The following is a 12,490-nucleotide window of genomic DNA, read 5'->3' on the forward strand; positions in this document are numbered from 1 at the left end:
TGTACCTCTGGTGCAAATTACTGACCTCTGTCATCATTTTAAGTGGGGGAACTTGCACAATCGGTGGCTGACTAAATACTTTTTTGCCCCACTGTACATAGGCTGCTGTTTTTGTGTGAGAGCCTCATTTACAACCAGACTCATGTTAAGTTAAATCAGGGGTGTCAAACTCATTTTACATCAGCCCACTTTGACCTTAAGTGGGCCGCTCCACTTAAGGTCAAAGTGGGAAAGGAGGTGAAACTCTCCTTTCTGTCAAAAGGTACATATTTAACTGATTTTCTACATGATGAAGAAGCAGCTGCTGTGACAAAGAAACAATCTGTCTGCATGACTCTTTGGACTTAAACTGTAAGAAATATTACAGAAAAGGCTCTGATAGACCAGACTGTCCACTTTTATTTTTGTTTTTTCAATTTTGTCATAAAAGAAAAAATAAATTTCTATAGTAGAAATTGAAAACCAGAAACTTTTTGTCACGGTGATGGAACGAACTCAAACACAGACACAATTCTTAAAGACAAAACGTCTAATTTATTTACAAAGGGAACACACGAGTGCTGTACATATATATCTGTAGTGAGTTGGGTGGGGGTCCAGGGCTCCAGGGAGAAGAGGGAAGGGAAACGCACCACCATTTTTCCTCCACTCACACTCGCTCGTCTTCGGCCACTAACGATGCCACACACAGGAATAGTGATGGCCCGCTTGAAGCTGAAGCTCCGGTGCTTCAGAAGCACTGTGTCGAAGCTTGATTCGTTTGGCCAGAGTCACGTGATCAGTGACGTCCGAAGCTTCATTTAGAGCCTAACTGCTTCAGTGTCTGATTCAATGGTTTATAAGGAAGTGAATCATTCGCGGGATTTGTGGAGTGTTTCATGGTGACAGATAGCGAACCACTGATTCGGAGGTTCTGTTGTGTGGGAGGATTTTGAGTTGATTTTGGTCAGTCGGGTGGGTTTTCCAGCTTTGTGTTTGCTTTTGTTTTGTGCGTTTATTTTATCTGACAACAGGAAAAAGGTAAAATGTCAAAAATCTGCTTCCATAATATAAATATCATTAAATAACTGTAGAAAAACTCCCACTTGACTCTTTACATGTAATGTTGTAAAAATATATATTTTATTGTTTAATTAATCTGAAAATGTTAGTCTGCAAAATGTGCAGCAATGTAATCTGTCTATTCTCTTTAGCTGATAGTTGGTGGGGCCCAGATAGACTGTATAACTGCATCTCTACCAGTTTCTCTGCACTCCAGCCTCTTCTGTTCCATGTGAAGGGATTTTCCTTAATGCAGGAGAAATTATCTCCACGAAAAGGAACAGATTCGGCCATCGCACAGTGGAACAAATTCTCTTCTTAAATACAAATGAAAAAGGGTTACCTTAAATGCATCATGTTTTTAATTTGCAAGTTCATAAGCATTTTCCTTTCCATTTCACAATCAATTCTACCCCCAGGTCAAAAATATGTCTGGGTAAATGTCCCTAATATAATATTATTTATAAATATACCCGTCTAGCGATTAATTGCACAAGTGCATGGAGGCGGGACCTCACAGCAGAAGCATACTCCATAATGTGTTGTACATTATTATATGTAATGTGGTGTTTTTCAATTATTGTATTTACCAACATCAAGACATCACAAGCAAAGAAAGACCACACCATGGTGCATGTTTGAACAAGGAGAGTTTACTGGTCAAAACTATTTATTAAACAAGTAAAACACATTTTTTTAACCACCAAAAAGTACACGTTCAAAGCAACACAACAGCGGCCCAACATCAGACAGGACACCGCTCTGTAGAGTGAGCAGTCATAATGAAGCAGTTGGTTTTATTTTGTGGATTCAAGCTGCGCTTCATATTTTTGGCCACCAGATGTCACCAGAGAGGACTGTGTTGAAAAGCTTCGAGTAATGAACCGTTTTTCAATACAAGCTTCAGAAAGCTTCATTTGACCATCACTACACAGGAATGTCACTAGGGGTCCGCAAACAGGTCCGGGGGATCTATATACAGAGACAATGGGTAGTTTAAGCCAGCGATTTCACCTTAAATAGCAGCAGCATAATCACTACAGATCAGCAGCAGGTGGTGGCAATCAGCCCAGGTGAGTGGGCCAAAGGTGAGAGCCCAGTAACAAGCTCCGCCCAGGCAGGAGACAGTGGGGAGGAGAGAGAGAAAGAAAAACACAAACCAAACCTGTAGCCAGTGTGGGCCAGTCAGAGAGACATGGGAGCGTGACACTTTTCTGTCATTTAATTGTTTATTCCTGATCACTCTGTTGTGTGAACGGCCCTAAAAGAGGATTTTATCAGTAGGAAAAGCTGTAAAACTTCTGGAAATACAGTCAAAAGTCCAAAATGTCTGTTTGTCTTGTTTGTGGTGAGCTGCTGTTAAAACAAGGTAAGAATTACAAACGGCTTCCAGCGCACGTTCAGGCCTGTGAGACTCAGTGAGACACTGAGCCATGACATCTCTGCCATTCAAATACACTTTGTATGTAGTTCATTTTATAGTAATATTTAATACTGAACTGTAAATTTAGTCTTTTTCAAGAAGGCGATTTTCACTGTAACCAGCTCGTAATTTTATAAATTCTGTGTACAGGTCTGCGGGGTTAATTCTTTTGGTGAATTGTTATTAAAACACTGTGTGCATTTAAATGTATCTAATGTTTTCTCTATGCAGCTGTTGTTACATGTTAGGCATCCAAATTCTCTACATTCATCATCTATCAACGTCTTTAAACAGCCTTCTAGGTCTTCCAGAAAAGTCCACAACTTTGGCAAGAGGTCCAACTCAATCAAGAGAAACCCCAATGCCCCAGTGGTGAGGAGCAGCTGGCTTTACAAACAGGTAATGAGGAAGGCTTATCGGACGTCGTTGAATTTGTGGAATTCTGGAACTGGATCTGGTGTCCAGACTGCCACCATATAGATGACTTTGTGTTGTCTCTGAGTGATTTCCAGTCAAAATGTTGCATGATTGTGTTGACTATTTCAGCAGTCAGTGGACCAGCTTAGTTTACCTAATGTAATAAAAATGTAATCATGTATGGGTCTGTACGTATTAAGGAGAATCGTTGCTGTGACCATTACTAAAACCAACTAGCTGGTCTACAGCATGGCAGCAGTGATGACTGAGATCCTTGGCTACAGTTCAATTCAACTTTATTTATACAGCGCCAAATCACAACAGTCGCCCGAGGTGCTTAAACACGAGCAGCCACAAGGAGCAGTACCGTCGATGGTGAAGGAGAGTAGAGGCTAAGATCAAGGCAGCACAGAGTAGTTAGCTAACTGTCGCAACTGCTGAAAGGCGTGATGAAGAAAGGGCTGCCTAAGAAGTATCAACAGCTGTCTGTAACTGTGGCCTAATAAAGTGCCAAACAAAGACTCACAGCCTTAGCTGGCTGCTTGAAGATACTGGAGACAGAAGCCAGGAGAATAAAGTGGATGTTCTCCATTGAACCATCCAAGATTATGCTTCGTGGCACGGGGAAGTATATGAGAACAGCCCCACCAAGGATGGAGATAGGGCATACTGAAATAACATATGATGCCTCTATTGATTCAGTGATCCACACCACCAGGATATACAGCAATGACATCGGAATATCGTTCAGACCGGAGAAGTGTATTTGGATGGTTGCAAAGAGAGCAAAGGTAGTCAGAAATGAGGTGATTGTACTACCAGAAGACAACACTGACAACAACTAGAAGTACTTAGGAATTCTACAAATGGGAATCACAAAGAGGCCGCTAGGAAAGCTGCAACCATTAAAACCTGGCAGTCGGCACCTACGCCCTGCCTGTGTTCAGGTAACCTGCTGGGATAATAAGCTGGCCAAAGGAGGCTGACCACAGATTCCAAATATCCTTTCACAAAGTGACGCTGAAAAACGAGTTCATGCATTTGTTACTTCCAGGCTGGACGACTGTAATCCATTATTATCCTAAAAACTCCCTGAAAAGCCTTCCGCTGATCCAAAATGCTGCAGCAAGAGTCCTGACAGGGACTAGAAGGAGAGCAGATTTCTCCTGTATTGGCTTCCCTTCATTGGCTCCCTGTTAAATCCAGAATGATCAGGCCCCGCCCCTCCCTGAGCCTGGTTCTGCCGGAGGTTGTTTCCTGTTATAAGGGAGTTTTACCTTCTTACTGTTGCCTAAGGACTTGTTCATTGGGGGTCATTTGGTTGTCCCAGCTTTCTCTCTGTTATTGTGGGGACTTTACCTCATAAAATAAAGCAGCTTGAGGAAACTGTTGTGATTTGGCACTGTGTAAATAAAATGAATTGAATTTTTCAGCTCTGCTGCAGCAAACACTACAGTGACTATGGACAGTTAGTAAATGGGAGTACGGTATTCCTGCTATGTGTCTTCGCCTGCTACACACCACCCTGAATCAGCTTGTGTTTATCACTTTCTTTAAGTGTTGTGCCCCACGGAGCTCTGTAGTGGGTCAGTGTTTGCCTGGTTAGGGGACCTCTCACCATAGCAGTGAAGACTGAATAAAGCTTGATGACCCTCGTCAAGTTTTAGTCAACTCCACCCAGCAAACCCTTTCACTGCAGAGCTGATATCAGTGTGGCCAACGCATTATATTGCTGAAAGTACCAAAGACTTGAAAACTTGTCATTGATGCAGTAATTAGGTGCCAGGGGAGCGTCGGCATCACGAACAGAGCACAGGTCTTTGCTTCAGGCACCCACTGAGGCAAATCTGTCACTGCTTTATGAAGAGATAACAAAGAGGAGGTGATGGAGGCTGTTTAACAGGAAAGGCTGGAGAAGAGCCAGTTCAGACTTGAAGAGGAAGCAAGAGATGAGAACGTGTGTTTGAAAATAATAACGTTCTCTATAATTGTTATATTTTGTCTCACTCAGGACAGTACAGGCATGAAGCTGTGGAAGAAGAGGTGGTTCGTCCTGTCTGACATGTGCCTCTTCTACTACCGTGGTGAGGACACACAAACACACATGCATCTCTTCATGTTGGCACTTTAAGAAAAGTTCGAGGCTTGTCAACCGTGTGTACCTTCACACCTGTTTACAAATATCAAGATGTGGAAGATATGCACTGTTTACATACGAGGCCTTTATTTCTGAGTAGTATATTTGCCTAATGTCGTAATAAATATACAGCAAAGGTTTTGCACACTTGATTGTTATCCATCACACGGCATCATAATGGTTTTCATTCCGTCTCTGTGATGGAATACTGTCCTCTCAATATTGATTACAAGCTTGAGTACACCTTTATTTAGCTCTACTTTCATTTCAAAGAATCAGTCTGTGGTGGTAAAAACGTTGTCATGGCCAGCAACTTCAACACGCTGACATAATCAATCAATCATCCATCCATCCATCCATCCATCCATCCATCTTCATCCGCTTTATCTGAGGCCGGGTCGCGGTGGCAGCAGCCTAAGCAGAGAGGCCCAGACCTCCCTCTCCCCAGCCACCTCCTCCAGCTTATCCGGGGGAACACCAAGACGTTCCCAGGCCAGCCGAGAGATATAATCTCTCCAGCGTGTCCTGGGTCTGCCCCGGGGCCTCCTCCCGGTGGGACATGCCTGGAACACCTCACCCAGGAGGCGCCCAGGAGGCATCCTGGTCAGATGCCCGAACCACCTCAGCTGGCTCCTTTCGATGTGGAGCAGCAGGGGCTCTACTCTGAGCCCCTCCCGGATGGCCGAACTTCTCAATCAATCAATCTTTATTTATAAAGCACTTTTCATACAAAAATGTAGCACAAAGTGCTTTACATGGTTATAACGAAATACATCAACAGTTTTGTTGTACTGTTTTTATTACTTAGAGGTCACGTGTGGTGCAACATCACAAATTTAGAACTGCGTTCATAAAAGCTCCTCTTTCCTCCTTAATGCTTTCTGCACCTTCAGAGGGATTTTTCCATCTCCATAAACTGATGAATCAGGTTCTTCCAGGGTGCGATCGGCAGCTTACACGACAACCCGAGGGGAGAGCTGCATGTTGATTGGCTTTGCTAGCCAGAGAAGAGACATGCACAGCTTTCAGATAATAACGTTTTCTTTTTCCGTTTGCCTCCTTCTGGCTCAGTCGCTTTATTCTAAGGAGCTGCTTCAGGTTGAGATCTTGGAAATGTGGTAAATTATTCTTTCTGTAAGGGCAAAGATGTTAATCATCCCTCCGACTGCAGAGCTCATCGAGATAAAATAAATTAGTGTATTTACATTTACACTGCCAATTTTGGTATTATCAGAGCGAGGCAGAGACGTCATTTAAAGACTTAAATCATAGTTTTCAGAGGTGCAATTTGATAAGCAGATCTCAGTTTATTCCCAGTGATTAGACATTAACTATTTATAAAGCTCATGTTTTAAGGTAACAGTAAGTTGCCTGTCATGTCAGTTATACCACGTCAGTTATTCTCTGTCAGTCTGCAAATCCATCACCACAAAAAAGCACTAATATAATCCAAGTTTTCTTTAATTTCTTTAGAAACATAATGAAATCACTGAGCAGGTGATCTTACAAAGTCGTCCTTTTGGATCTGAGCTCGGCCTTTGACACCATCTCTCACACCCTAGCCTGGTTCCAGTTATGTCTCCTTGACCACTCCCAGTTTATTCAACTGAAATCATCCCGCTCTCGTCTTTTCCCGGTCACCTCTGGTGTACCCCAAGGCTCAGTCTTAGGCCTTCTTCTCTTCATAATATACATCCTCTTGGTACCATTCTCCACACATTTGATTCCTCCCACCTTCTTCCCTTACAGAATGTCTATCTGAACTAAAATCCTGGTTCAGCTCTAATTTTCTCAAGCTTAATGAGGATAAAACTGAAATCCTCCCTATTGGCACCAAATCCAACCTTTTGAAGGCGAACCATTTCTCTCTCTCTATCGATAACTGCACTGTTTTCCCTTCTCCTCAGGTTAAGAGCCTTGGTCATCCTAGACAGTTCACTATCCTTTAAATCTCACATCAATAATCTCACCTGCTCTGCCTACTTCCATCTACGCAACATTAACAGATTACATCCTTCTCTTTCCACCCAGCCTACGTCCATCCTTGTCCACAGTCTCGTTATCTCCCGCCTTGACTATTGTAATTCTCTCTTGCATGGTCTCCCCCAGAATACCTCCATAAGCTTCAACTGGTTCAAAACTCAGCTGCCTGCATTACCCACTGTTTGTTAATCTTGTGCTTTTGTTTCTATTGTTCTTCATTTTGTCTTCGTTCTATTACATGTTTTATTCTATTATTAAGTGTCATTGGTTGTCTTGAAAGGCATTTTTAAATAAAATGTATTATTATTATTATTATTAAAGTCATCTGTCGAATGAACATCATTTTATCATGCCACCAAATTTCCATTTAAAAACACAAGTATACTTTATGTTGATTAAGATGAACATGACATGGATCCGTGAATTAAATTTCATTCAGCTTTAATTAACTTGGAGTCCAAATTTAGTAAATCTGCCAGATTTAATAGATCCAACCAAAAATTGACACATCCAAAGCATCGTTGTTGTTGTTATAACTACTACAACCCATTTCTTTTTTATACTAAACTTTCTTCAGTTGTTTGTGTCCCACAAACCACAGAATGAATTAAAAGTTACTATTTAGAAATAACTGTTACTTGTAACATATTTAACATAAAGAGTTTTTAAGTCCCATTTTGAAACATCGAGAACAAGTTTTTATTCATCAGTCATTAGCCAATCATAGCCCATAATCGTCTGAAACATAATATGAACAAGATTAAATTTTTATTAAATATGACGATTGACTGAGATCATAAACTCAACAGCAAAGTGTTTACAGAGGTCACATATCGCCTCCTCACTGCTTTCTTATCTGATAACGTTGAGATGTCGGCTCTGTAAGCCAGCTGGAGCCATTCAGCATCAGGGACGAGCCAGAGCAGCCGCAGCGCCTCGGCTAAAGCAAACAGTAATGCGCGTTGGAGGCTCTGTGGTTTTGTGCCGCAGTGCATGTACTGTGCTGCCTTTAGATCGCATGAAACATGATACTGCACAGAGGTGACAGAATCACAGCTGCAACCATCACAGCTGTTATTGTTCATGAGGCGTCATTCAATTTCATTTGGAGAATTTTGTAATATATATGGCAAAATCAGACATCAGTATATAATGATTAAATATACTGGTATTGCATTCTTCTTCATTTGCCTCACTTGTTTCTCTTACTTCAGCTCTTTACAGCAGGGCACATATTCACTATGAAAACATCTACTAAATATCTCTAACAGTGACTCCAGGTTTTAAGCCTCGGGAAATATAATTAAAAAAACTGAAAGCACTGGTTATTACTTCGCTGATTCACAAATACCACTGGTTTCCACTAATCCCAACACAACTTCAAGCTGCAGTTAAGGAAGCCATGCTGCAGGGAAGTTTATGTACTTGTACTATGTTGACATCTATCCAACGATGTTCCTTCTTCCAAAGGCTATTTCTCCCTCCTCGTTCTTCCTGGGAATCTTTACAGCTTGATAAACGAATATTTAAATATCAACACTATCTCCTATCATTCTGGGCCATGCATTTGATTGACACGTACTAATAAGAGCAAACATAACACAAACAGAAGAAGAATATTTTGTACCAGTCTGACCCACAAATCTCCCAGTCTGAAACCTTATTGAATCAGATTGCTGCCATAAATATGTTTCAACCTGCAGACTTTTCTCTTTCGTTGCTGCAGATGAAAAAGAGGATAGCATCCTAGGAAGCATCCTGTTGCCCAGTTTTCACATATCTATGTTGTCGGTGGATGACCACATCAGCAGGAAATATGCCTTTAAGGTAAACACTAGTTACATTTTTTTTAAAGGTTTGTCATGTTATTATTATTGATGGCAACAATCCATGCTACTTTGTAACTACTTTGTAATTTTTATTTTCATGTGACAGCAATTCAATCCAGTTTTATTTATATAGCACCAAATCACAACAACAGTCGCCTCAAGGCGCTTTATATTGTAAGGTAGACCCTGCAATAATACATAGAGAGAAAACCCAACAATCATATGACCCCCTATGAGCAAGCACTTTGGCAACAGTGGGGAGGAAAAACTCCCTTTTAACAGGAAGAAACCTCCAGCAGAACCAGGCTCAGTGAGGGGCGGAGCCATCTGCTGTGATTGGATGGGGTGGGGTAGGGTTAGGGTATTCACAGGGTTCACAGTGTGCAAGTTATAGATGTAAAAAAGGTAGAAAGTCTCAAAGTTTCACCTTGACGAGGTTAATGTACTGACCCCCAAAGGTTTGATCAGAGGTTTGAGACTGAAAGAGGCGTCCATTTGTAGAAATACCCCAACAGATCCCATGTCCTGCCTCGTGCACACACTTGACCACACCAGACTGATATCAAACATTTTACTGTCAGTTTTAGTTGAGAGGCTGTGTCTGAATTTCATGGTTCAAAATGCTAATACATAAAAAAATATGTTTTTCTCACATAGATGTGTGTATACTTGTACATACACATAGAAAGTTGTGTGTTGGGCAGTTCAGTGTGATACTTGTGATGAAGTCATGATCCAGATTTGGTTCTCGCACTTCTGTTTTATCTTATTATCGCTCTCCCTCTGTCTTCACTCAGGCCACGCACCCCAACATGCGGACATATTACTTCTGCACTGACACAGCCAAAGAGATGGAGTCCTGGATGAAAGTCATGACAGACGCTGCTCTCGTCCACACTGAACCAGTCAGAAGGTTGGTGCTAACCACAGGGATATGTCAGACAGATAAGATGGTGTGCAGATGTGAGGTACACACCTACTGTGCAGGGACACAGTTCTACAACGTGGAGTGTTGTTTTATATCCCACGCATCACAGGGGCCTCATTTATGGTGTGTTTTATGGCCTCAAAGTCTAAGGAGCTTGGATGACCTGGATGAACCTTCACAGACATCACAGCCTCTGAAAGGATTGAATCAAGACTTTTATCCTTAACTAGCATGAAGCAACAACATTTGAGCCCAATTTATTGTTTCTGACACCACTAAACGTCCTTTTAGCATTTAAACGCGACTGTCCAGATTCAGCTCCAGGAAGTCAGAGACACGCGCTGTCCTTTTCAGAGCATGAAGTTAGAAGAAAAGGAGTATTTAAATGAGTCATGCAGGCATGATTTGCAACAGGCAATTCAAAGCTATTTGTGCTGAAAAAAAGCATCATTTTGGTAATGTGGCTGTGATAGTCCCTCTAAGAACAGGAAAGCATTAGGAATACCAGGACTTATCAGAATAAGTATGCAGTTGGTGCAGGTGGTTTGCTTGACCATGTATACATGCCGAAACGTTGTTCTGTCCTGTAGTTCTTCCCCGATTTAACTTTTACATCGAATTACTACAAATGACTGGTATTTTGATGCTGCAGAGCAGAACATGGAGTAGCACAGGAAAGGGGAGAAACAGGGCACACATGTCCCACAAACGTGTTAGAGCCAGCAGAGTTGGTCTTTGTGTTTTCAGACATTGTTGCACATCATGAAAACTCCAGAGCACACAGAAGCCTCTGCACATCTTTAGTCACTGGTATATCCGTACGACGTCACAGTCGTCTTCGTTCGGCTGCTCCCTTTACGGCTCACCACCATACCCACCCTGTGCTTGTCCTCCTCCACTACGTCCAGGATTGTTTTCTCTGGGCTCCTTTTTTCTTCCTGCCTGTCAGCTCCATGTTCAACATCCTTCGTCCACTCCCCTCCTCTGCACAAACCATCTCAGCCTTGCCTCGCTAACTTAATCTCCAAACCGCTCAAACTGAGCTTATGCTCTTCATCCTGGTCACTTCCAATGAAAACAACTTTAACTCAGCCTCTCCAAACCATATATCATTGCAGGCCTCACTACCATCACAGATCATCCTTGAACTTTGCCTCTGCTGACTCCACCTGCATCCACTCCCTGCTTCACCTCTCTTGTGCGGTCTGTTGCTGTGGATGGCTCTTCTATCTGTACTATCTCTACGCCTTCTACCTGCGTGTATTTGTCTTGGTTTTACTGTCATTCGTTCCTCTTCTCTCCAGTGCATACCTCCACCTCTCTGGGCTCCACCTCCACCTACTTCCACCTGCTTCTACTCTCACCACAGATCAGAATGTAGTCTTCAAACATAGGAGCAGACGCCTGATGTAATCCCACCTGTACTGTGAACCTGTCACTCCTACCACCGCACTGCTGTCCCACTGGGCTCTCTTGGCACCTTATCAAAGGCTTTCTTTAGATCCAGAAAGACTGTTGACCTTCCCTACCTTTTCTCTTTAAGTGAACATCTTTCGCAGTGAAGCCGTACTGATGCTTGCTAATCTTCGTCACCGAGCTTCAGCAGCTCTCTCTCATAGTTTCATAGTTTGGTCCATTGGCTTTATCCCTCGAGGGATTAATTAAACGAAAACAAAGCATGCCGACAGTGCATAACTTTATAACCCGGCCACCGCAGTTAATGAAGCAAGGTGAAGAACCCAGTTTCAGGCTAGTTCAGTCCTCCGATACGTTACTCGTCAAGCCAAGGTTTTGTTAGTCAGACATATGTTGGTGTAATAAAAGCTGTCCTTGAACCGTACCAGCACACTTCCCCATTTCTTCATCACCCACTTACTTTCCAAAATTGTCTTAAGTAGTCTGGTGAAAAAGTCCGCTGCCCTCTTTTTCTCTGCCCTGGGGTATGTCATCTGGATCAAGCACCTTTCCACTCTTCATCCTCTTCATAGCTGCCCTCACTTCCTCCTTACTAATCATCCTTATTGATAACTGTCCTTCCTCCGTCTTCATCTCTTTTTCATTTTCTACATTAATCATCTTCACACACTGTCTTTACGTGTTAGCACATTTCTGGACTTAATCAACCGAAGGTGCTGCACATCCTTTCTAGCTCGCGCTCTTCCCTGTCCAGTCAGTATGAGTCCTTTTCCCTTTACTTAGCGCCCAGCCTCACATACAACTCAGTATAAGCTTTTTCCTTTGCCACTCTCTCTGTGCTGTATGCCGAGACTCCCAGTACTACTTCTTCCCGACTGTTCTAGCTTCTCTTTGCTAAAGTCTTCTTTTGAGTGCCTTGTTGTACTTACTCGTCTACCTTACAATACAAAGTGCCTTGCGGTGACTGTTGTTGTGATTTGGCGCTGTATAAATAAAATTGAATTGAATTAATCATCAAGTCTCCTTTTTGTCACAATCCTGGGTCTTTTGAGGTCTGGTGTTCCTGTGTTCATCTTCACACTCCACGCATTTTGCCAAACTGCGTGTGAAGAGTGGACCCAGGTGCAGACACTGATGATGAGCTATTTATTAAGGCAGACAGAACAGTACAAAATAAAAGGGCAAAAACAAAGCAAACTAAGCAATAACCTAAACTGGGTAAACTAGAAACTATGAAAAACCCTGGCAAACATACATACATACATACATACATACATACATACATACATATATATATATACATATATATATATATA

At 42.2% G+C, this 12,490-nt stretch overlaps 1 protein-coding gene across 11 annotated transcripts in view; it reads left to right on the forward strand.

The window, feature by feature from the left end:
- The window catches only part of LOC102308831 (pleckstrin homology domain-containing family A member 5), a 176,463-nt gene that overhangs the window by 99,936 nt on the left and 64,037 nt on the right, over positions 1–12,490 (forward strand). For all 11 annotated transcript variants that reach the window (XM_042225502.1, XM_042225497.1, XM_042225493.1 and 8 more), the window contains 4 exons: positions 2,759–2,863; positions 4,893–4,965; positions 8,728–8,828; positions 9,628–9,743. In XM_042225502.1, the coding sequence (XP_042081436.1) occupies positions 2,759–2,863; positions 4,893–4,965; positions 8,728–8,828; positions 9,628–9,743 (395 nt within the window). The remainder of the gene's footprint in view (positions 1–2,758; positions 2,864–4,892; positions 4,966–8,727; positions 8,829–9,627; positions 9,744–12,490) is intronic.

The sequence above is a fragment of the Haplochromis burtoni genome, unplaced genomic scaffold (genome assembly GCF_018398535.1).
Source record: "Haplochromis burtoni strain Fernald_Lab_line unplaced genomic scaffold, NCSU_Asbu1 Contig_173, whole genome shotgun sequence".
NCBI lineage: Eukaryota > Metazoa > Chordata > Actinopteri > Cichliformes > Cichlidae > Haplochromis > Haplochromis burtoni.